General features: G+C 42.0%; 1 protein-coding gene across 4 annotated transcripts in view; it reads left to right on the plus strand.

Annotated features, from left to right (window-relative positions):
- Nucleotides 1-26,667, plus strand: part of runx1t1 (RUNX1 partner transcriptional co-repressor 1) — a 62,563-nt gene that overhangs the window by 31,375 nt on the left and 4,521 nt on the right. Inside the window, exons 2-10 of one of the 4 annotated variants that reach the window (XM_068728485.1) lie at nucleotides 5,277-5,414; nucleotides 7,533-7,774; nucleotides 10,421-10,510; nucleotides 14,205-14,386; nucleotides 17,787-18,049; nucleotides 18,542-18,630; nucleotides 19,355-19,550; nucleotides 20,613-20,681; nucleotides 23,152-23,342. In XM_068728485.1, coding sequence (XP_068584586.1) covers nucleotides 5,277-5,414; nucleotides 7,533-7,774; nucleotides 10,421-10,510; nucleotides 14,205-14,386; nucleotides 17,787-18,049; nucleotides 18,542-18,630; nucleotides 19,355-19,550; nucleotides 20,613-20,681; nucleotides 23,152-23,342 — 1,460 coding nt within the window. Of the gene's footprint in view, nucleotides 1-5,276; nucleotides 5,415-7,532; nucleotides 7,775-10,420; nucleotides 10,511-14,204; nucleotides 14,387-17,786; nucleotides 18,050-18,541; nucleotides 18,640-19,354; nucleotides 19,551-20,612; nucleotides 20,682-23,109; nucleotides 23,343-26,667 lie in introns of all 4 variants that reach the window. The other 3 variants (XM_068728483.1, XM_068728482.1, XM_068728484.1) reach the window with 3 other exon arrangements.

Genomic DNA, 26,667 nt, shown 5'->3' on the forward strand with positions numbered 1-26,667 from the left:
CATGCCATGTTTTCTCTTGAAAATGGACGGCACACAGTTGTGTGGGGTGAGCTGTTTTCAATAACATGCCTCAGCTGGAAGATTTATTTTTATTTTTCCCAGAGACTGGGTAAATTACCTTGTGGAGGGAGTATTGCTATTGATTCAAGTAGCATAGTAAGTGCAGAGTGAATGGTTGGGTGCAGCCCTTGTTGGTTAGTATGAAGACATTGATTTTATTCTGCTCATATGCTTTGCAGTGCTCTCAATCAAATCAGAAACAGAAAAGACGCTGTTTGTAAATGACGTGTGTGTGTGTGTGTGTGTGTGTGTGCGCGCGCGCTCGCGCGTGTGTGTGTGTGTACACGTATGTGTGTGTAGGTGTGCATGTGCGTATGTGTTGGGGGCATGTGGACTGTATGCATGTGAGAGAGAGAGACAGTAATGGCCTGGATGCATGCATGTATTTGCTGTGTACACAAATTTCACACTAATTCATTCTTTATCTTTCATCTTCTTCCCTGAGGGACTGCAGAGTTTCAAATGCCACCCAACTACTGCCATCCAATCAAAATACTGACCTAGGTGCTAATCCCCAATTACAAGCCTGTAACTAAACTCATCTTTTCATACTGCCGGAGCCCTGCAGGGCCATGCAGGAGTTTCAGGTGGATCTTGAGTCCAGACTGTTGTGCTTTTTTCCCTCTTTAATCTTTATGTATTTTACATTGTGCCTCCTATTGAAGTTTTTACTGTGACCACATGTTGAATGTTAAGAAAAGTGTTTTTCTGTTCTTTCTATATGAGTATTAACCCAAAGAATAATGCTCCAGTCCTCTCCTAAAAGACCCCACATCAATGTAAATTAACCAAAAGATTTCTATATGAGATATATAAGAGACGATATATAAGATTTAGGTATGCTTTGCACTGGAGGTCAATACATGTTTTCAAATTCCATTGTGACGATATGAGTCATTGACATTATCCAACCCCCTATCTAGTCTCAAAGATAATGGTAATTATAAGATGATGGACCCTAATTGGTCGTCCTACTATCTAACAATAGATCAATGTCAGCTTGGCAAAAAAATTACCACACAATTAGAAAAGCCAATACACAGAACTATGGAAAGCATGAGCTCAAAGATTCAGTGAAACAGGGTAAGCACAACCATGTGTGATATGGTAACTTCTTTCTTTTTCACTTGGGCCCATTATACATGTTAGGTCTTTGTGTTTGACTGGAAAATGATGAATTACCTTGGGTCCTGTCACCCGGCCGTCTTTTTTTAATGGCCTTGTATTTTCATAGATCATATTTTAGGCAGGCATACAGGATATGATAGCTGGCAGCCAAAGGTAAGACTATATGTTTCCACTAGCTACATTACTATATCCTGAGTTTATAAAATAAATAGTCAGATCCAGACTTTTATACTGTAGTGAAATTAGAGTAGTAAACCTTTTTCAGTCTGGCCAGGTCGGTAGACTGGAGAGACAGGTTGTGTGTGTGTGTGTGTGTGTGTGTGTGTGTGTGTGTGTGTGTGTGTGTGTGTGTGTGTGTGTGTGTGTGTGTGTGTGTGTGTGTGAGAGACAGTTAGCAGAAATGCAGCACAGTGACTACACAGTTCAAGGTTTGTCAATCTCTCTCTTCACATTGACTCTTTGTTCACCTCCAGTCCTCTATTCTCTGCTTTCCTAATCAGTTAGTTTTTTTCCCACTAATCTCTATTCTGCATCTATTCATGCTGCTTTCTGCAATGTATCCTATGTTAGCTGCATTTTAATCAAATCCTCCTTTGTTCAAGGTTCAATTTATTGCCATGGTACAACACAGGCTGTAGTCCCATTTTGCTTCATAAGTAAAACAAAAAAAACTATCCCAGTAAGTAACACTAAAAGGTTTTAAGATTGATGTCAGTTATGCTCTGGTGCTCAGTCTGCACCTAAAAGTCTCTGTACCAGTGTGCTGAGAAAAATCCAACCTTCCCAGTGACTTCATCAGTTGTCCACTAGGATAGCATGGAGTCTGCATGGTTACTGAGGGACAGTCATCTGTGGTTAGGTAGATATGTGACCTGTCTGGGGATGTGAGGATGCTTTACTCTTCCTCTCCTGTCTGCTGACAGTGTCTCACTGCATAGGTTGAGATCAATTTGCCTTGAGGATCTTTGAAAGCTAGAGAACGTTTAAAAACAAGAGATAATCTTGATAACAGCATATTGCTGGCATAAATGTCAGTGGACCAGCTAGACGCTCCACAGCGTCAGTCAGTAAGTTAGTCCAAATCAGTTCTGTGTTATTGGAAATAATGATTAGCATAACCTCTGGGAGCTAGTGTGGATTTAAGGCTCTTGTTTGATTCTTGTACGTCTCAGTTCTTCTCAGTAAACCTTTAAAGCTTAAAGAAGCTACTCATTAATGTTCCTGAACATGTCATTGGTCATAAAGCTTTCACTACCTATTTATATCTTGTACATTCTTGTGATTGTTTCATTCATTTACATCACGTCCCCTCTACTCATTTGAAATGGAGCTATGGAGCCCTCTCTATTTACAATTTCAGTGACGTCTCCATCTCTCACTTGCCTGCCTGCTAAAGCTGAGCTAGCGTGACTAAAATACTTAGTCACAGTGCACCTCGGCAGCAGTGAGCCACAGTGAAACTGAGGCTTGGCACTAGCTAACAGGCTTTGGCTATCCTGTCTCTCTCACATCAGTATTTCTCTTGCATTTCACCTAAACTTAACACTATGGATCCAAACAGTCGGTGCAGAGGAACACTAACATTTATATAGTCTGTACTGTATTTACACACAAACGCTGAGGGAAAAATATGCAAAGTTACATGTAAAATATAAGATTAACCTCCTAACCCCTAGCCCCATTCCTCAGGAAAAAAAATACATACCCAAAATGAATTAGAAATAGCTCCTCCATCATAGGGCTTATATGCATGTATCTGGTCTCCTTTGAAAGGTAGGAAGCTAAGAAATATGAATCCATTATAAATAAACTGAACAGCATTTCCATTCCAAAGAAAATGGAAAAGCAATGAAGGAAAATATTTTGTTTACCTTGCCTAGTATAAAATCTTAATTTCAGAGGCAATGTCACCATTAAAATTAAGATCCAATAGACAACGATGCAACTGAATGTCTTCTCCTACTCTTTGACTTAATTTGCAACTGATGAAAATACACTAAATATACCCAGGGGGCCTCAGTGTTTTGGCCATATTTACGGTTTACCTACTTTACTGTGAGTTCTACTTCAAAACACTATTTATATCCATATAGCGACGTTACCAATAACATAAATATCCCCAAGACATTAAAATAGTTATAAACACTATTAATATGATCAATATGCATATGACAGAAGTACTATACAGGCAGATAAATCGAGAATGAAAACGCCCACAGTGCTTTACGAAGGATCTATATATTACTATGGATGAGACGAGGATAATGGTGTATACTTTGTTCGTGTGTGTTGCCATCTGGTGGCTGTATCGAGCACTAAGGGGCCAGTAATCGTCTGAAAGCGAAAGTTTCAGTTTCAGCCAACATGGCGCCTGACTCCCATCCCATCCAATCTGTGTGGCTTTCTGGTGGATTATAATTGCAGCAGACATATACATCACTCAAATCTGCTGTTTTGGACAAAAATAGCATAGTCCTTGGTGAAATACTTTGACTAGAACATAGATTTAACCGCTATGCGTTTTCGGGTGCATTAGAAAGCTCGGAATTTCTAGTTTCCAACAATACGAAGCATGATATTGTAGACTAAAGTGACGAGAAAATTATCCTGTATCTTTTGATATCTACTTGTTCTTATATTTACAAAGTTTATATCTGTACAAAATTTGAACAACATACATTGATTTAAGGATTCTGAAAGCTCAAGTTTTTTTTGAAACAGTATAACATTAATATTTTCTATGAATAGACAATCCTTAAATAGCAATATTTCTTAATGTCATGGGTTGCACTCGGTACCGGGGGCGTTCATTCTTAGGAGTTTCAAATAATAGTCGTAACACACTAACACACTCAACAACTGTGTGACAGGGACCTGTCTCCTATGCATGCACCCTTACCACCCTGATTACAGACTGTGTGTGCCTTTACCGTGCTTGTGTGTGTGTCTTTGATTCAAAGCACATGCATCCACTTCATGATTACAGCTATATATTCCCAATGTCACAGATAGTACTTTTGTTTCTTTTGCAGCCCCTCCCTTCCCTCAACCCTCCCCATTCCCTCTCTCTCTTTTCTCTTCTCTCCCTCCACCCTCCTCCCTCTCTCTCATTTTACAATCTCCCCTTCACAATGTGCCACAGACACATTTGATAACAGTCTGTTGACTCTGTGTTAATGCTATTGCTGAGGGAAGGTGTGTAGCTTATCCTGCACAATATGGGCTAAGCCCTCACAGCTAGTGCAAGACATTGATAATGTCTTGTTGTTGCTCTCAGACATTAGACATGGTCAGTTATCTGCTGAGCACAAAGCAACATGTATTAGGTGAAAATAGGCATGTCATCAATGACAATATTTTGTTTTTGAATAAAGTTTTATCTTTGATAATTACTTTGAAGTAGTGTGAGTATGATCCGGCTGATTTTTTCCCGTATCTGTTGCGCTTTAATTTTAAGGTGTGGGGTTATTTCTGTTACAATTATCACAGAATATCAAATTTAGTTAACAAGTTAAGAACTGTTAGTTTGTGTTGTGTATTTGTCATCTTAAATTAGTTCATTGTTCCAGTCCTGAACAGATGTGAATATAGTATCCAGAGGTACAAGCTTTAGGGCTGTGTGTGTGTGTGTCTGTGTGTGTGTGTAATGAGCACTGCAGTTGTTAGCAGGGGAGGAAGGTACTGTGTCACTGTTCTGTACAGCGGGCATGCAGGATGGCACAGATGGTGGTGGAAGGAGACCCGTACCCGCAGCAGATTTACGCTCCCCCCTCGGGTGTCTGTCGGTGTGTCTGTGAGTCTCTCCTTTCTCACCCAATCATTCCTCATCTGACAATCTGAGCATCTGCAACATGTCATTGTGGCCAGACATATGATGTGGCGAGCCGTCTAATACCAGAACTAGTCTTGTCTGGCCCACCTCACAGGCACTTTCTTATCAAATTAAATCCTGCTGCTGTTTATGCCCAAATTTTGGTATAGGTCTTTGTGGAATGTGGTGCCCCGAGCTTACTTTATTTTCTGTGACAAGCCATCAGAATGTTATTTTTAAGTATGTCATGACAACCTTTCTCTTTGTCCTCCCTCAGATCGCACTGGGAAGCGCTCCACCATGCCCGACTCACCTGCGGACGTCAAGACACAGTCCAGGTTGACCCCCCCTACCATGCCTCCCCCACCCAGCACGCAAGGAGCACCCCGTAATAGCTCCTACACCCCCACCACATGTGAGTAAAGCCAGGTTTATAGTTGTGGGTTAAGGGGTTATGGTGTAGCAACAGAGGTACACATCATTGATTGCAATTGGCTCTTCAAAGGTCAAAAAACAGTTATGTTGTTACATATTAACATTTTAACCTTTAGGTTGTTTTCGCCAGTTTTCGATGTACCGTATCAGTGCCGATACTGACTTTATTAACTGATCCTCATTAAATCCAGTTTCTTTGTAAATGTCATCATGAAGTTCATTGGGTCCAGTATCAGATACATTGTACTCACAGCAGACTGCAGACGTGGTTGTCAGTGCCACAGCATCCCTGACCTTGTGTTCAAAGTTCCATGCAATGTGGTATACACGTTTTAATTTTGGGAAAAGAGAACACTATGATAGTATTAGATCAATACTTGGTATTAGCAAATACACTGAGTTGTGGTATAGTGGCATCGGTATTGGCAGAGTTGGAAGAGTTGGGTTAGTGCATCCCTACATAATACACTGGTGGTTGTAGTGATGCTGAACCTGAATATATTCCAGACTGAGGGCTGTACATCAGACAAAGTATAATTCCACCTTAAAGTATAATTCCACCGTACAGTGTGTAGCATTTCAGGATATATTTTAGCAGAAATGGAATATTATATTCACAACGTATTAGTGTATTATCACCTGGAACTAAGAATTGTTGTGTTTTCTTAGTAGCCCAAAACGGACAAACCAATCGCTGGCTCTAGCAAGAGCCTTACACATTTTCACGTTACCTAAAGCTGCTGCATTACTCCGACACACTTGTGAAACTGCGTTAACTTGAACTACAGAGTGCAAAACTATAGTACTGCCAGGTGTACTGCATTTATATGGTTTTGCACTCTGCGGCTCAAGTTACTGCAGTAACTAGATGCCACCAAATCCTTCACACTGTACCTTTAAGTCACCCATGGAAAATATACACAGCAACACTTTGAAACAGAGCAGATAGGCATGCGCTCATACATGGAAAGACAGTCGCAATTATGCATTGCTAAAACCCCAAAATCAAAAACTTTAAAAGCCATCAGCATCGTAAGACCTCCGTAACAAGTTGTATGGAACCCTCCCAAATTGCACTCATTCCAAACAACTCCCCTAACAAGTTCATTAACACCCAAGCTTACGAACCCTTGGAGCTTTGCCACGGCGTTCACATAGCCTGTGACGAGCAAATTACACCCTAGTATTTACTTAGAAGTACACACTTAACCACTTGCATGAAGAGCACTAGAATCAAAGAATCAAAGGCCTTGCGGTTCAAAATGCTCAGAGTGCTCAAGTCGGCGTTAGTAGTGATGGTTTTCTGCTCCAGAGGAATTATTTTGTTCTCTTTCAATCACTTATCCTGCCTTCCTTTATCTTCAGCATTTACTTTCTCCCTCTCTCTTTCTATCTGTTTGTCTGTCTCTCTCTCTGTTGCAAACGCTCACACTCCGCAATTAACATCGGGGCTTCTGTGCAATGAGGGAGGAAAGGCCCAGCTCTCTCATTACACATGCCGAAGGTTTTAACAAAGCAGTATGCTTTGATTTCCACCCGACGTAATTGTTACCAGATGCAGTTGGAGTATCTCGTCTCTCCTCTCTTTACAGTGGCGGCTTTGGACGGCAGCCAGAGGGGGAGTGAGTGGATTGCTAGTCAAAACCTAATCTCATTAGTGAGAAAGCTTTATGCCGCCTTGTATCTCTTTGTACACCAACTCCCCCAACACATACACACACACAAACACACGCTGCTCCCATGCTCTGGCACGGCGGGGGGGGTCACACTGTCCCTGCTTGTTTAGACTGCTGGGAGGAAAGGAAAGGGAGAAGGAGGTGCAGAGAGGCAACATGTCTCCAAATGCAGAAATATGTTTTTTATGAGATGCCGCAAAGTATCAAACGAGCCGCGATGATTGGAAACAAATGTTTCATTCCAAATCACTGGTTTGGTCTCAATAAAGCTGACGTATGTTGTTTCCTTTGTTGGTGTTTGTTCAAGGTAAAGTCAGGGATTTTAGGTTATTTTTTTATTTTCATATAGAAAGAGTGAATGCAGCACTACTTTGCCCAATGGAATGTATCTTTCTCTTAATGCTATTTTTTGTGTCAAACAGTAACCAATGGCAGCAGCCACTCTCCTACGGCGCTCAACGGCGCTCCATCTCCTCCAAACGGCTACAGCAATGGTCCTAGCTCCTCCTCCTCATCCTCGCTGGCCAACCAGCAGCTGCCGCCGGCCTGCGGCGCCCGGCAACTCAGCAAGCTCAAGCGCTTCCTCACAACTCTACAGCAGTTTGGCAACGACATCTCACCTGAAATCGGCGAGCGGGTCCGCACATTAGTGCTCGGACTAGTGGTGAGTGGCTCCTGTTTATATGAGCTTTAGTTCAAAGGGCTCATGGAGTGGAAATTGACACCGGGCCTATAGTTAACAGGAATGAGTGAATCCATTAGAATATTTGAGAATAATTCCTAGTATTAGTTCAGCATGCCTGAAATAGCAGATGGAACAAGTTTACTGAATCAAACATTTTAAATAGTGTCAGGTTTGTTGTGAGTCAGATGAATACTTAAAATACTTTGAAATACTTATCACTGATTATAAAATCCTCAGGGGTATTTCTTCAAGGTTTGTTTTTATTTTCTTATGTCAGAAACTTCACCCATCTGGTCCTTCAGGCGTAAGTATAAAATAAACACAGAGATTTGTGAACCTCTGCCTTCAGGCTTGACACAATACCTCACAAAAAAATGGCCGTATGTTGTCCTCTGAGAACAAGAATAACATCAGACCAGGAGACTGCTATCTTTATGTACCTGAGCCAATTTTGATTTTAATTTCTATTGCACTTATTTAAATTCAAATACAACATGCTGGTTTTCCATATTGCCTCATGGAAAACCAGAGGCAATACACATTAGAGTTGTTACTTTAACATCATTATCACTAAGGTTGTGCTGCTGTGTTGCATTATTAAAACCGTATGTATTTATTTAGCTTATAAAAAAGATGATTATAGCTTTAAGAGGATGCACAGATTTAAGCATTACTGAACCCAAATTAAGACCCATCTATAAACTTTGTTGATATTCAAAACTTGAATTAGAATTTGTCTGAATTTGCAAACATCAAACTACATTTATCCAACAGAGATTTCTTAAGACAGATGTGTTTCTCCAGCTTAGCTGACATCATTATATGAATGCATTATGAAATACATGTGCAAATCTAAAGATTTACTGCACGTCTTTGTGATCTGAGAAGATTTGACTTAACGAGCAGGGGAATACAGAAATAGTGATTGTATGTTGTGCAGAAAGGAGGAGGCGGAGTAGATGGAGGGAAGACATTTTTTTTAATTAGCCTCAGAAAGCATAGCCTCCTTTTGGCTTCACTATGTTTATTATTCTCACCGTCTGCATATGCACATGCCTCTCCTGTGTCGTTTTAGCTCACATACACCCCCCCTCTCTCTATATCTCTCTCCCTCTCTTCGTCTCTCGCTCACTGTCTCTCTGTCCCTCCCCTTGCCTTATTGAAAAGAGTGACACCGTTAATTAGCTAGTTGTGTGCTGGGGAGAGGGGGAGAGGGGGAGAGGGAGACTCAGGAGGTTTCACTAGCTGTCAAGAACAGCCCCTACGCAATCTGGGTGAACAGCTGTAAGGCTGAATGTAACAAAATTCAGGTCTGGGAAATAACACAGAGAGTGTTGGGAGGAAAAATAGTATCTGCAGCTTTTTTATGTTTTTCTTCGTCTCGCTTGATTCTTTTGCTTTTTTTCCCCTTTGTTTGTATTTATGCTTGTTATAGAGCAGCTACTTCTCCCATGTGCACGCTCTCCTCTTTCTCCTCTCTTTTTCACTCTTTCTCTCTTCTCTGCATCGTGGGAAATAGTTCATGTTGAAAATTTAAAATAGTGTCACGGCTGTCTTGTCAGTCAACAAAAGTGAGTTACACGAAAGACTTTGTTTTGGTGTTGACAAACTGAAACGTATAACCCACCGGACCCCCCACTGCTCCAAAGATACACTCCCCCTGGTTCCAACCACACAGAAAAGACACAAATACCTTCTCCCCGTAAATATACTACACCCTCTCTGTCCTCATTTTCCTGCATGGCCCATAATGTATTTTGGTCACCTTGGTCTTATCTGGTCTGTGAAAAGAGCCAGGCCGTTATTTGGTTGGCACTGATCGAGGGAGGGCACAGGCGTGGAGCATTATGGCACAAGTGTGTCAGGCTCATGCACTGTTGTGTTGATAAGGACATGGATGTCATCCATGTACATATATACTTCAGAATACATGTGTGCAAACACCCAAATGAATGTCAATAACAAATAACAAATAAAAGCAATGAAGAAGGAAAAAAGATCACGTCCCCTGTGATGATACAAGGAGGCTCAAATCAAAGCTCAAATCAAGGAGGCTCAAATCAAAGCTCCTTCAATCAAAGAAGTTAGATATCCTGTTCAAAACTGAAATAAATTTACTATTTTAATGGACATATATTACGGAATACGCTCCAAAAATTAGCACATTTTTATTCATGTCACAGTTGTCTTTAGAATATTAAAATTGTCTATATCTATTCATAATAAAAAACAAGCAGATCTGAGCTAATTTGAAAATAGACTCAAACAATTGAACTGCTCTTAGAAGTTTACATAAATAAGGAGATTGTTGTTTTTAAATTAGCCAATAACTCATGTTCAAAAACTGAATTTTTTTATTTTTAAAAATGAGGCACAATTCTTCCTCATGCAGCATATTTTTTGATGAGGACACTGCATGTGTATTTGTTTTATTAATTGAAGGAGATGTGTGTCTTTGTTTTCCGTGGGTCTTTTCACTGCGGCCTACCCATATGCTTCCTATTACAAAACCCGAAACATTCACTCCAGGTCAGGATGTAGCTTAGCTTCCAATAAGTAATATTTTCACTTAATGCCTTCCACATGGATTCATGTGTTTTCTCTCTGTTTCTCTCTCTCCTCCAGAATTCCACGCTAACCATCGAAGAATTCCACTCCAAGCTCCAAGAAGCCACCAACTTCCCTCTGCGACCTTTTGTCATACCCTTTCTGAAGGTAGATATTTAAATATGCATTTACTACGGAAGGTTTGCCTGCCTCCCTGACTGATTGACCTAATCTGGAAAACTTTTAGCCAGCCCAGATCCAGATGTGCATACTTGTGTTTCTCCCTCTCTTTATCTCTCTCTTTTCTTCATTTCTTCTTCCTCAGTTTCTCTGCAATTTCAGTACAGTCTCTCTCATTCTGTGTCTCACATCATCTTTTTCTTTCTCTTGCTCAATCTGTCTCTGACCTGAGATCAACATCCCCTTTCATGTGCTCCTATCCAGCCTCCACCACTTTCTCTGAGGCTCTCTTTGTCATCGATTCCTCATCCCACTAAGCCACACTTTCAGCAAGTATTTCCCATTTCCAGCCATTAGCATGGCATATTACCAGAGAAAGGAGCCCTCTTTTAAGCATCCAATTGTACCTTTTTTTCACCGGTCACCTATTTTCAGTCTCAACGGCACAGCTCTCATCTCTTTATTCCAGTCTGGGAGATGAAAATGAAGAGGGATGGTTGGATTTTCTGTTTGTATCTACAGGTGAAATAGTGTCCATTTCTGTACATTTGGGCTGTTTGTGTCAGATAGGTCCATATTGTAAGTGTCTACAGGAATTGAGGAACTACAGCAGTCTGGAGGCAAGACTGGTGTTGGCGGTATGATTTGTTTTGGTAGTCAAAGATGACAAATGGGTCTGAGGGATGTACTGTGCAGCAGTAGTTTAGATCATGTTATGGGGTCTAGGTGAAGCTGAGATCAATATCAGTGTGCAACTGAGAGATGGAGAGCAGAGACAGGCATGACATTTAACACAAAGCTCATTTGTTTCTATTACAGGTTCTGTTTTGTTTTCTCACTTTATTTGTTCTTATTCCTTTTTCTTTCCCCCTCCATCCTATTCTGGATTCATCTGCCTACTTCTTCCTCTTTATCTATTCTCCATCCCTTATTTATCCCACCCTCCCCTGCTCTAGCATTTGTGTCTGAGTGACAGGCATGAGGTAAATGTTATTTGTGAAAACAAGACAGTTCATTCATACTTTATGCTGTGTGTATGCACGTGCATGGGTGCATTTGCAGATGTGTGCATGTGTGAGTTGACATTCACAAGCCTATATTATCCACTATGGTCCTGAGTGGATGTGGAATTGGTCCCACTAGAATCGCTGTTACTGGCTGTTAACAACACTAACAGGGACTTGGTGTCCTCCCTGTGTCCTTTTTCACATCACTCCCTTATTGTAGTTGCGTTCATATTTTTCTGCTTTGCCTCACCTTCTCATTTGTTCTCCCTCCACATCTTTCTGTCTTTATCCCTATGCTGTTTCTGTTTACTGTTCCCCATCTATCCATCCTCCGGTCCCTCCTTTCCTTTCCTTCTCCTCGCCAGATGGTTAGTGTATCACTGGGATGGCTGTGGAATCAAAGATGCAACTCTTTTTTTTCCCTCCGCCACTCCTTCTCTGCCTCTCTCTATCCCCAGTCTAATTTTAGTGTCTTGCCACTGCAGAGCCTTTAATGCCAGCTACCATATGGTAGCAGAGAGCAGTTGGAGGTGTAGGGGAGCTTTTATAGGTGCGTCGAAGCACAGCTGCAACAATGCGCGTCAGGGCTCAGAGTTTTTCATTACGTTAATGTTAGACCAAACCGACCCCTCCAATTCCCCCACCTCCACACAAACCCACTCAATTCCTTTCCCCTTCTCTTAATACTAAACCGCAAATTGGTTGGGACTCTTTACTGGAAGGAGGCAATCATAAACCACACAGCGCCAGTGACGTGATGAGTTGGCGGGACGCCCGCAACACAAGACAACAGGCTTACAGAGTAACAGTGTTTCTCTAGTTTCAAGTTAAATTTTAGCTTTTTTTTTTTTTTTTTAACTCTCTAGTGTTTTGTTTTTCTTGTGTTGTGATGAAGTGAGAGGAGTGCTTTGAGACAGAGGAGTAAACACATTTACCTAAAAAGAGAGAGAGAGAGAAAGTCATGACAGGAAATAATTGAAATAGGACAATAAAGACGTCTCCTAGATTCTCCTTCAACTGCAAATTACACAGAACCAGAAAGTTGATGAAGTGCAGCATATCCTGCATATGGCATATTCTGAATAGTTTTTTGGCATCGTTTGACAAAATGACAAATCCAGTATTTTCACAATAAATCATCCTGGGCGGATTTTAGCTGTGGCTGCTGAACACTACTTGAAATTTTCCTTTTATGCAAGTGCAGATGTTGGTTGCCATAACTGCACAGAAGCAAATCGCCTTGCTTTGTCATATGAAAAATGATCCAGTCTCTTCAATGGTCTGCATTTCTTGACTCAGACTTTTTGTTAATGCATCCCCCATCTCTGGCAATTAGGATGACCTCTAATTAATGAAAGATGAGTTCACCAGGGTCAAAGCAATCTATTTTATGCTCTTTTTTTCCAGAGGGTAATTACGATCATAAACTATTAACGGACCATTAACTCGGGCAGGTAAAGCGAAGGCCAGCGCTTGGCATTTCTTTTACTGCAGCCAATTACTGGAGAGGGATTTTGTATGATTATGAAACATAAATCCCACTAAACAAATCATGGTTGTGTTTTGCAAGTATTATTTATGTATGCAGTTGGCAAGGACAAGATTGAATGGTCAAAGAAATGGAAGCAAATTCATGAGCTAATGTAGGACGGGAGGAATGAAAGAGCGAATGAAAGCCTTTAGATTATGAAACTGGAAAAAATAGGGAAAGGAAATAACAAAGCATGAGACTTGGAGAGAGATTATGTTATTGAGGACAAAACAAAGATTAACAGACACAAAACTTAAAAAGATGTGATGTACCTTGCCAAAATAGTCCCCACTCTCATTCTGAACCAGCCTGACGAAACACTTTCATCTTCTTGCTTCAAAAACGCACCCCATCAGATGTCTTTGAAGTCTGCGCGCACATACCTGCATGACCCACACAAGAAAGTATACCCCCTTGTTATGTCAAAGAAATTGAAAATAGCTGCTGTTTCTTTATATATATTTTTTTGAAAAATGTATATGCCACAGAGAAACTTTTTGGGTGTTAATGCACTCTGAGTCACAGGAAGTGGTGGTGGTTCAGTGGTAATGAGCAAACAGGGGTCAGATGACATGAAAGAAATGGTGCTTTTGTTATTTGAAATTGTTGCTTTTGGTATGAAAAGACATGGAAAAAGCTTTTATTATAAAATCATATTTCTATGTGTTTTATGAGCTTTACATTTTGTTTCAGATCAAAGAGATGCATCAATCTGTTTGAATTTATCTTTGTTGTAATTTAATTATCAACAACCTATGATATTATATTTAGCACATGAGTAGAACTTGAATATTCCAGCTGCATATTTTCTCTTTTAAGAGCCTAAGTTGACTTTGATTACCTATAAAGTGATTTTATTGTTTTATGCAGTTCTAAATCTTCATTATTATGTTTTTCAGTGTAGTAAAAACAGCTCATCTCAGAATCTGACAGATTATGTAATTGTTTCCCAAATTAGCCAGAAAGCTAAGAGCATCTTAGAAAGAAGAGTGAGTGACTGAGCAAGTCAATTTTTACAGGTAAAAAGGCAGATGTGATATTTGTATTCATGCATCTCTGTAAGAAATGTCTGTCAGTGTTATCTAAAACATCCAGCACAAATGTTACATTTCCTCTGGTAATACAGTGACGTTTCCTCCTGTAGGCCAACCTGCCACTCCTTCAGAGGGAGCTGCTGCACTGTGCCAGGCTCGCCAAGCAGAACCCAGCTCAGTACCTGGCCCAGCATGAGCAGCTGCTCCTGGACACCAGCACCACCTCCCCAGTGGACTCCTCTGAACTCCTGCTGGACGTCAACGAGAACGGCAAGAGAAGGACGCCAGACAGGTGAGTGAATCAGAAAGTCAGAACCCGATTTTGACGGTATGGGACTGATTTGGTTTATGCATTTACCAGCTCCAAACATTAAAGCAGCTGAGGTTTTTTTCCTCTGTTATTTGATCTCATTCATGAATCCCTTTAAGACTGCCTGCTTATCCATGAACCCATACAACGCTCCACAGAAACAAGCTGAGCCAATGCAGGGCAATAGTGTGATGTGTTCATGTATGTATGGGAAGTGTCTGTCAGTGTGTCACCGGGCCTCATGACGTGCTCCGTTGGACATCTCAGCTCCCCCCCCCCCCCCCCCCCCCCCACACACACACACACACACACACACACACACACACACAAATGGAAGGAAGGCAGTTGTTCCTTAATGGAAAGTGTGAATGTGTATGAATATGTATTCTATGTAAGTTATCATTTACTTCCATGCTTGATTGGGTGTGTGAGTAATCAGAGTGTGCCTGTGTGTGTGTGTGTGTCTCTCTCTCTGCATCAGTTCAACCCCCACCCCAGCCAAATCATTACATCCGTTTGTTGTCACAGACTTTGGTAATGACTCAATGTTCTCTGCTCTAATGGACAAGCACTGAGACGTGCCGTCCAGGAACACACAGCACTAAAAACCTATAGTCATCTCTCCAACAGTCTTCCCCAGAGCAGCAGAAAAAGAAACAAACACAGAACCCGCAAGCCCAATGCCAAGCATGTCTGCATGTTCAAGACTGTGGCTCATTCCCAGCCTATTAACGTACACTTTTTTTGGTAGAGCTGCAATACAACAAAAAAATACCTATCAGAATCTACACAATATAGCTTTGCATGCATGTTCGGCCAAAATTGGCTTTACAAAGGGATTACACGAATCACACCCGAACACATATTCTTCTATTCAACATTAATAAGCATTTTTAACTTCTTCAACAGAAGTTTGTGAACATTTGTGTGTGTGCCCTGTGGTGAGTTTGTGCCTGTGCTTTGAGGACAATGTGTGCATGGTCTTTTGAAATAAATTCTCCTGTGGTCTAAAATTTTTAATACAGGCAGGGGAGAGGAAAATGTACTTTTTATATTTGCTGAGGGACAAAAATGCCAAAAGCAATATTAATAATTTTCACCTCTCTTTTCCCCCAACAGTCGGATAGGCAGACTTTTTCTGTAATACCTGCATATTTGCAGGCCGTCTGGTGCTTAGGGGAGTGAGCTTAGGGGAAAAGGTGTGTGTGTGTGTGTGTGTGTGTGTGTGTGTGTGTGTGTGTGTGTGTGTGTGTGTGTGTGTGTATGAGAGAGAGAGAGAGAGAGAGAGATACAAAATATATGGAGAGAGAAAAAAAGTAAGTAGGCATCTGTATTCAGTGAAAAAAATGTGGTCTGTTTGTGTGAATGTCTGTGTGCATGATTCTCTATTCAGTGTGAAGGGGTGAATAGGGTTCATGTATGAGCACCTCTGTGCGTGTATGTGTGTGTGCGTGTGTGTGTGTGTGTGTGCCCTGGGAGATGGGCTGATAACACTTACAGATGAGGCTCCAGCACCAATACGGCTGGCTAAGCACCTCTGGATTCTGCTTACCTCTGCTCTGCGTTCCTGCTTATTAGAGCCCTGCGCCAGAATATTGGAATTTGAATGGGAATCCTTAATTACAGACAACAATGCACCATCAATGCATCCTGATTAATACCATGGTCTGCAGGAACCTGACCAGGAATATCGCAGTACAATATGAATATGACAGAAAAAGCATACATCATGTGTACTTTAATTATCTAACAAAGCCGATACTAAAATAAAAGCTGGGAGTGCAAAATGACTGGTACTGTAATGGCTTGCATGGTAAATTAGAATTCAGTATATTTTTCAGCATTAATTTTATTAGCGACATACAGCATAAATAAGCTCAACACTCTATTGCTCAGAATTTCTCTTTTCTCTAAGAGAAATGGTGTTCTCGTTCACTAATTGATGAAGTCTAATCCATTCTGCTTTTGTCAATGGAACACTTATTGCAGATGTTTCACAATAACAGTCTTCCATGCAAGAGAAGGAATTACACCCCCTGAAATGTTTTCAGTGTGAATAAGGGGAACTTTCGGATTTGTATAAAAACAAAGGGGAACAGATAAGTCAGGCTTTACTAAAATAAAATCTAAAATACACTTTTTAAACAAGGGAATTTAGAAATGAAAAGCCCTTAAGTGAAGGCATGGGTCCCTCTTACGTAGAGGTAAAAGAAAAAAAGTATCTCATTCACTGTTGAGAATTTCCAGTATTTGTAAATGATTGTCGCTCTTTATGAGATGCCGTTTAGTCATTTTACCTTAGAGACAATGTGAACCCAATCTTGACATGTTCACTTTTTATACGTAATAAATAAATGCAAGTATTAAAATGTCAGGACATTGGCATATGCATGTAAATTGGGCCCATGTATGTATCTTCAGTAGGTAGGTTATGGGTACACACATCAATGCATTCATTGTATAGGTAACTGTAAAAGTGTGTGTATGTGTGCACTGCACTGCCTGTAGATATAAACATTGTTGCAGCAGGAAGGCTGGGGAGATAAGAATGTGGTTGGGGGGAGAGAAGAATGGATGGATGAGTCGAGGGAGGCAGCGAGAGACGGACGGATGGAGGGAAAGAGCATATGGAGAGCTGTGGATGAGCATTAGGAGCCCATAAAAACAGCTCATTAAGAAGTTCAATCTGTTCGTCGGAGAGAGAGATGGGGAGGAAGAGGAGAGAGGGAGAGAGGAAAGTGGAGTGCAGATAGTGGGGGGAGGTTGGCAAGATTTTAACTGTGAACTGACAAAGCTGAGAACACACACACACAGACACACATGTGCAAGAATGCGCACACACAAACACACCTGGTCACATTAATCTTCGGATGCAGCCTTACAAAATTTCACCCGATTCCTTGGAAGCTACTTTAGTGAGTATGTATGCGTGTGTGAGTGCACACTGCACTTGTGTATGTGTACGTATGAATGGACGTGAATGAATCTTTTCTATGAAAGAATTCCAGTTATTTTGTCTGTTAGCGCATCAACTCAAGCATTTAGTGCAGCTCAAAGGAGCGGAAGAGATGTTGTGATGCCGTTTCAAGTTTGGCTTTTGTATGAAATAACTGGAGCAAACAAATTCTGAATCAGATATTTTTACAAAATATGTGTGATATTGCCATACCACAGATTTTTCCTGTGTCCTCTCCTCTTTTGCACTTTTATTTTACTTTCCCTTTGCTACTCATTCATTTTGTCTATCGTCCAATGTTACGGATTCTACCAAAAGAGTCAAATAAAAACACCCACTGGAAGACAAACCTATTTACATAAAGTGCTATAAGCAGTGACTATGTAATACTCAAAATGTGTCTCATTTCTTTCTTTCTTCACCCAGAACCAAAGAGAACGGCTTTGAGCGAGATGGCGCCCTCCACCCGGATGTTCACCCGAGCAAGCGGCCCTGCACCATAAGTCCCGCCCAGCGCTTCAGCCCGTCCAATGGGCTCTCCTACCAACCCAACGGCCTGCCTCATCCCGGCCCGCTCCCTCCGCAGCACTACCGGCTGGATGACATGGCCATCGCCCATCACTACCGGGACACTTACAGACACCCCGCCTCCAATCATCGGGAGATCCGGGAGAGAGCCAGGCCTATTGGTGAGGACATGGGGGAGGACGGGAGGACGGGGGGGGGGGGGGGGACGCTGAGGCCACTCTGACCTGATGGCTGACTGAAGTACTGCACTGTGAGATGTATGAGCGCACAACAGAAGCACATTTAGGCATGGCGCCGTTGAATTAGAGACATTTTTCTGCGTAGACCGAGCCTTACTTGATGAAGCTGTAATGACGACGTTGGCTCTGCTCTAAAAATAGGAGAGACATTTACCATGTCTTGCCTTGTGATGGATGTTTATTGGACCAGAAGCTCAGTCATTTGAGTCCTGCCCTCAGGGTGGGAGAGAGATATGGAGACAGTGAAGAAAAGGGGGAGGGAGGGAGGAGAAGAAAGAAATGGATGGAGAGAGAGTTTCAACCAGGGAGCACATGGAGCACAAGGATGGGAGTGATGGAGGAATGTTGCATTGTTCCTCTATGTCATACTGACTTGCCATTTGTTTATCTTTCTATCCGTCCTATTGATTACAGGTATGCATACAGGGACCAGGCAGGAGGAAGTGATTGACCACAGGCTGACAGACAGAGAGTGGGCTGAGGAGTGGAAACACCTTGACCATGTAAGAAAAGTAATAACATTTTTTATTACTATACCTTGAAAACCAGACATTATCTAAATCCTTAGTTCAGTCTTATTCAATTGTTATATGTCTCATTGTATTTTAAGACAGAGTGAAGAGAAACAGTGTGTTTGTTAACTGCTGTACACAAAATAAGAGTGACCTTAAAAAAATAGTTATGTGAGATCATCTAAAGAAAGGTTTGACATTACATGCATATCAAAACTAAAAGCAAGTTTTTTAATTCTTTATATAATTATATTGTGTATGTGTATGTTTGGATGTAAATACGTTTGCCTGCAGTGCAACAAACATACAATGTAAACATTGCTAAATTGTTGCTTGTGTGCTCACCATCAGGGTTGTTAATCCAGTCCCATGTTCACTACGTGAAATATATCTAGTGTCACATTTGTGATGCTGTTTCACCTCACAGTTGCAGTGAAAATTGTCACTAAATGACATAATGTGAACACAAAGATATTCTTGACTGAAGTGATAAAGTCATGTGGAGAGGTGTGACCTTTGAAGGGTGAGATTGTGTCTAGTGTTTCACTGACGAACTTCATGAAACATATGAATATAATAATGACACACTAACTAAAATAACATCACAGATGTCTGCTTTAATTAAGAACTCCACTCGCTGCCTTGCTGAATTTAAATCAATCCCTCCACGTCTATGTGTAAACTCAGCGCCTTGTCCGCTCCCTGTCGCCCCCAGCTGCTGAACTGTATCATGGACATGGTGGAGAAGACAAGGCGCTCACTGACAGTACTGCGCCGGTGCCAGGAGGCCGACCGTGAGGAGCTCAACTATTGGATCCGACGATACAGCGACGCTGAAGAGCTGAAGAAGGGCGCCGCTAGTGGGCAGTCAAGGCAGCAGAGCCCAGCCGCACAGGAAAATGCAACACCAGGTAGGGCATCACACGAACTGCACGTGTATTAAAGAGCTGTTAAAGGACATAGTGGCAAAGCAATTAGTATATTTACAGGACTGCTTAAAGCCATGTTCCAGTGAGTTTAAGGAGTCATGGCAATGTTTCCACGTCTCCACTGGTCCTTCCACTTTCGTTAGTCTTTCTTTATGAGTTTATATATTCCACTTCCTCTATCGATCCTCTTCCCCACACATCTTTGAGGTGGAACTAATGTACATAAACACTTTCTTGCAATCTGTCCTTTTTTTTTTAGCTCTCTTAAATGGATAGGTCGGATGTTTTGAAGTGGGGTTGTATGAAGTACTTATCATACTGAGTCTTGTTGCTTTGAAGACCGCATAGATCAGTTTCACTTTCAGTTCAGTTCCACATCTGAAAAGGCTGTCCAACGGCAAGATAAAGCTGTTAAAATATTCTAAATATAACACACACTTGAACTGATATTGATTTTTTTCAGTGAGCCTTTCTTTCTGTCAGTACTCCTGTCTGTTTCTGTTGGGATGTAATGAGAATTTAAACAAATATAACAAAAAAGTGTCCAAAAAGACATTACCTACCCTAGCATTAAAGAAGCCCTACAATGACTTATTATTAGCTGATCTAAAATATCCCATTGTTACTTAGCTGGTTTGCGTCCTACTTGAAAGTGATAATATCTATTTTTTTTATTTTCTCCAGCAGTTTTATGGTTGATAGTTAGTGTGGAGATCCCCAGGGGTGGATTCTAGGTCCTCTGCTGTCAAGTTTGTACATACTGCCACTAGGCCATATCATCTATGTTATCATGATTATACCGATGACAAGTCAGTTGGAAATATTCATGTCCCCTGAAAACCAGAGCCATTTTACATCTCACTACTGTATTGCATCAATGAAAAATAAACTGGATAATTTGTCTCGTTCCTTAAACCATGACTGAAATATCAGGGTAACCAACAGGTTCTACAACACGCTGATTTGTTCTACAATCTTTTGTGCTGTGTCATGCAAAACATCAGTTGATCTCTAATTACCATGGCCGTGTGTTTGTCTCCCCAGAAATTCACAGGGAGCTGCTGCACCGGCCTGTGTCTGGATACGTGCCTGAAGAGATCTGGAAGAAAGCTGGTGAGCAACATTTCCATGCCTGCCATTATGACACACACACACACACACACACACACACACACACACACACACATACACATATACTTTCTCTCTCTTTCTCTTTATCGCTCTGCAGTTTTTAAGAAATTTTGCTTTGTAGAAATCACGTTAATTTTTTTCACCCAGATGGGAGAGGATGAGAGGCACTCCTTCAACCCCATTCTCCCCTCTCATCCTTGTGTAGTCTACTGGCTGTAATCTCCACCTCTGGTAGACGTATATTAATGTGTCAGGCTGCTCTTACAAAATGATTTATATTTGATACAGTGGTGAAATAAAAAAAAATAAGAGTTCTACCACCACACTCTGCACGCTCCAAATATGACGTCAGGTTGTAAAAACGATTTTATTGCACCAGTCAAATAAGGGACATAAGTAGCTTTAACAGCTGGTCCAGTGGTTCTGCTGTTAAAAAAAACTACTTAGCAAGACTTTTACTGTATCTTCTTGCGTTTGGCACCTCCGTAATCACCTTAGCGATAGATATCGCAGATATTCTTTTTTACAAAAGTATTGTAAAATTGTGAGGGAAATTTGTACAGCCAGTTAAGATCAAGTATTGAAACTAATTTGTTGCTTTTACAGCTTTCATTAGCAGCCATTACATTTTTAGTGTACACAAACAGCATTCTTTAAACTCATGAGCACAGCTGCAATCACCATTATCGCTGTCCTGAAAAACTGAAAGAATTTTCTGTTGAGGGCTCACTGCTCGAGGAATCCACTTTGTATTCACCGTCAGTGATACAGTATATCTGCTTTTTAAACCCCTTGGAGAAAAGAAATTGTCCCCTTGCTTGACCGAGCATGATGTGTGAGATACTCAGAACAAGTAATATGCATTTAAATTGAATTGAGTATCACCATTGGGACTCTACCTGCTCTCCAGTCCTCTCCTCCCCTCACCAGCTTTGATCGATCTTCCATTTAAGGCATTTGGTGTGTAATCACAATTCCATGCACAAGGCGTATATCACACCGCACCAGGGCAATTTCCATGACTTCAGGCAGCATAGTAGGTTAAAGACAAAACCACCCTGGTTTGAAAATTTAGCTCGATTGCGATGGAAAGAAAATGTCTGTCTTTAGAAAAGCTCACATTCTGTCTGATATTGAATACAGATTTTACATTTGTAATACAAGTGTAACGTCTACAAAGGAACTTAAGTAAAGTGAAGCATATTTGTCAGACATAAAGCTGTATTTATCTTTTGTCTGTGGGATAAATGGTGCCTGCTATTTTTCATTCTCTGCATTGTTCTCCGTATTTCTTTTTCACTTCAGTCGCATATATTCTGGCTGAGGAGAGACTGATTTAAATGTGACCTAGGGAGGATTGCAAAATAGGATTTTTAACACAATGGAGTATGGCGATGAATACATCTGTTTGAAATGGGCAAAATGTTTACAGTTGGTGATAAATATTCAAGCACCTTGCACAGTGTCCTACCGGCTTCCCACTTCCCTCACCACATGGGCCTCTGGGATCACAATAGAAATGCATAATTTAAATATAAATTGCCTGATTTGCATACACAATTAGTCAAGTTACAGGCTTGATGGGAGCAAACAAAAAAGCCTTTTGCTTTGACGTTCGCTTGGAATTCCACTGCTTAACACCCGCGCAGCAAGGTTATTCATTACACAAAACAAGAATAAAATAACACATTGCTCCATCTCAAAAGTATGTTTTCTGACTGATTACCTGGGATTAATTGGCCCATGCTGTTATCTCGAGGATATTATAAGAAAAAATATAGTTTTGGTTTACTCATTGTCAAATATGATCCTTTTAACGTTTTAAATTTAAAAAAAACATCATCATTGACCCATTGGAGAACCTCTTGTAGCTGATTAAACATGCCACATTCACCGTTACTTCCTAAATGCCTTAATGATTAAACGAAAGCGATCAAGTTTTCATATTTTAATGTACCCACTATCGTATATTTACCACGTTTAAAAATTGTCTGGTTAAATTTGGTGTATCCCAGGGGGTACTACCTGCAGATGATCTTGGAATAACAAAAACTAAAAAGGTTTTCTATGTGAATTGATTCTCATCATTTAACTACAAGGCATGTCTTTTCTCAGATTTTTCCTAACATAAAAGTGAGTGAAAGCATTAGTTATATGGTTATGGTTTCTGTCCTCCAGATGTGTTGCAGATTTAGCACATGAAACTGCTTTTACCATTAATCTTTCAGAAGGCACAATCTTAGATACCACTTCTGTCGAATGAACTTTTCAATTGTTTCAGAAAACTGTCATTAAATGTTTATATTCAGAAATAGTAACTGTTGTATCCTAGACGAAACTAAAAACATCAGTGTGCTCATTGAAAATAAACTCCCAACAACAGGTTGATATAATGCGCACTACATTACAGGTACGGGAGGCTTGACTTCCTCTGTGTCCACACTCTTTCCAGAAGAGGCTGTGAATGAGGTGAAGCGACAGGCTGTGTCAGAGTTGCAGAAGGCCGTCACAGAGGCCGAGCGTAAGGCTCACGAGATGATCAGCACCGAGCGGGCTAAGATGGAGCGTACGGTAGCAGAGGCCAAGCGACAGGCCGCCGAGGATGCGGTTTCCATAATCAACCAACAAGAAGACTCCAGCGAGGTAGGAATATACACAAGCACTTCGAGACATCAAAAGGTGTACCCTCAATCTTTCAAAGACATCATGGTAACTGTCATCGCCATCCTCTTGTTTGGTAGTTATGGTAGTTCTTTGTTGTCACTTTGACTACTCTTTGACTACTCCATATCCCTATCCTCTGCTCCATCACTTCCTCCACCTACCCACATGGTTTCTACCCGGAGTCATCTCCACTCCCTCTCCCCTGCTGATCTTTCCTCTTCTGTCACCTCTGCTCTCCCTGACCCTGAATCCTCCCTCTATCTCCTATCCCCTGATACTGCTACTGATCTTCTCCTCTCCACCCTTACTTCTTCTGTGGACAAACTCTGTCCCTTCACCTCCCGGCCTGCACGCCCAACTCCACCTGCCCCGTGGCTGTCGGACTCAGTGTGTACTGATAGACGGAGCCTAAGAGAGGCTGAGCGTAAATGGAGAAAAGGCAAACTCCCGGAGGACCTTCTTAACTTCCAAGCTCTTCTTTCCATTTTTTCCTCCTCTCTATCTACTGCTAAAGCTGCGTTCTTCCGCTCTAAAATCCTAACCTCTGCTTCCAATCCTAAAAAACTCTTTGAAACTTTCACTTCACTCCTCCAACCCCCACCCCCTCCTCCTACTTCCTCCCTTCTCCCTGATGATTTCGCCAACTTCTTTGACAAGAAGGTAAACGATATCAGATCCTCCTTCTCTCAGCCCCTCTCTCCCTGTCCAATCCTGCCCCACAGCTCTCCCTCCCATCTCCACGCCCCATCTTACCCTTTCTGGCTCCTCTCTCCCCTAACGAGGTCCTCAACCTTGTTACGTCTAACCGCCCCACCACGTGCTCCCTTGACCCGATCCCTTCCCCTCTTCTTCAGTCTATTGCGACTGAACTCCTTCCTTTCCTCACTCACCTCATCAACACATCTCTTGTTTCAGGATGCTTTCCCACGGCCTTCAAGACCGCCAGAGTCACCCCCCTTCTGAAGAAACCATCACTTGACCCCTCTGATGTCAAGAACTTCAGACCGGTTTCTCTTCTACCCTTTCTATCCAAAACACTTGAACGTGCTGTCTTTAACCAACTGTCTTCCTATCTCCACCAAAACAGCCTTTTGGACCCCCACCAGTCCGGGTTCAAAGTGGGTCACTCGACAGAGACGGCCCTCCTTGCGGTGACAGAGTCGCTTCACGCCGCGAGAGCTAACTCTCTCTCCTCTGTCCTGATTCTCCTGGACTTGTCTGCGGCGTTTGACACTGTGAACCATCAAATCCTCCTCTCATCCCTCGAGGGGATGGGCATCTCAGGCTCTGCACTCACCCTGTTTGCATCCTACCTGACGGGTCGATCCTACCAGGTGACCTGGAGGGGGGCCGTGTCGGAACCACGCATGCTGACTACGGGGGTTCCGCAAGGGTCAGTTCTGGGCCCCCTTCTCTTCTCGCTCTACACAACATCTCTGGGTTCTGTTATTCGCTCGCATGACTTCTCCTACCATTGTTATGCCGATGACACCCAGCTGGTCTTGTCATTTCCCCCGGGTGACACCCAAGTGGAGACGCGCATCGCTGCGTGTTTGGCTGACATCTCGAAGTGGATGACGACACACCACCTCAAGCTCAACCTAGACAAAACTGAGCTACTGTTCCTCCCGGGGAAGGGTTGCCCGCACCGGGACCTGTCCATCACCATTGATGATACCGTGGTGACGCCAACTCGGACTGCGAGGAACCTGGGTGTGACCCTGGATGACCAACTGTCATTCTCGGCAAACATTTCATCCGTTACACGCTCCTGCAGATTCCTGCTCTACAACATCAGGAGGATTCGTCCCTTCCTGACTGACGAGACGGCGCAGGTTCTCATCCAGGCTCTTGTCATCTCCCGCCTGGACTACTGCAACTCTCTACTCGCCGGAGCCCCGGCGTCGGCCATCAGACCTCTGGAGCTTGTCCAGAAAGCCGCAGCTCGCCTGGTGTTCAATCGCCCCAAGTTCTCCCACACAACTTCCTTTCTCCGTTCTCTACACTGGCTACCTGTAAGAGCTCGCATCCAGTTTAAGACTCTAGTGCTAGCCTACAGGGCAGTGAAAGGAACAGCTCCTTCGTATCTCCAGGCCATGGTCAAGCCTTACACCCCCGCCCGACCACTTCGCTCTGCTGCCTCGGGGCGATTGGTTGCCCCGTCGCTCAGAGGTCCCTGCGGCCGATCGACCCGGTCACGGCTGTTTTCTGTCCTGGCCCCACAGTGGTGGAATGAACTTCCCACTGACGTCAGGACAGCGGAGTCGCTGCCCATCTTTCGGCGCAGGCTGAAAACCCACCTCTTCAGGAAGTGCTACCCTGAGCCTTCCACTTAGCGCTTATTGTTTTCATACTAGCTTGTTGCACTTATTGTATTCGTATTACTTATAGCACTAACTGTTTTTCTTGTTTCTGTACTTTGGCTCTGAGTTATGCTCTGCTTTATGCTCTTAGATGCTTGTTTGGAAAAGGAAATGTACTTATGACTTCTGGTGACTAGTAGTTCTTTTGATTACCAATGTTGAATGCACTTATTGTAAGTCGCTTTGGATAAAAGCGTCTGCTAAATGACTGTAATGTAATGTAATGTAATGTAATGTAACTTTAGATGCCAGCTGTTCTAGTAGCTCCAAATGACACAGATGATAGGATCTTCTCTTACAAAGACGTTTCTGTTGTATTTTATTGTTGTGAAATTAATGGAATCCAATCATTGTATACTGTCTTTCAAATATCAAAGAGATTTCTGATTATTAGCAGCTTTAAAAGTGTTCCTGCAAATAGAAGTTATTTTATAGTCAGAAGGGAAAGCAAAACAAGGTCAATCAGCATCTATTACCCTCGCTTTCCTCCGTCCTCTATTTGTTTCCGACAGAGTAGCTAGCATGTTTAGAGAGGTGTTACCAATTCAGCTGAGAGGAAATAAGGGAAGAAGCTTTCATTTGCTAATCACCATTAGAAACCTTGGCGTTTAATCAGTTAAGTGAGAGGGAAATATGGCTCACATCTGTCATTAATTGCAGGAGTGATGTTTATGAGAGAGAAGCACCCCAGAGGTAAACTCTCAGAAGCTGTTTGTAACCTTGTTCTCCTGTTTCCTGTGGATATTCAGCCGCTCTCCCTGTGGTTTCTAAGACTTATAAGAGACCATAAGTGTTATTAGAGATGGGTTTTTCATCTGTCTGTGGTTTGTTTTAAGCTTAAGTGTTGTAAAAAGAGAGACAACTTCTGTTCATGTGCAGACTGTTGCACTGATATCTGTTGGTAGTTCTCTGTTTGAGGCATTTTGATATCACTAACACAT

This window comes from Cebidichthys violaceus, unplaced genomic scaffold, assembly GCF_023349555.1.
Source record: "Cebidichthys violaceus isolate CVI_PGR_0920_01 unplaced genomic scaffold, fCebVio1.0.p SCAF_42, whole genome shotgun sequence".
Classification (NCBI taxonomy): domain Eukaryota; kingdom Metazoa; phylum Chordata; class Actinopteri; order Perciformes; family Stichaeidae; genus Cebidichthys; species Cebidichthys violaceus.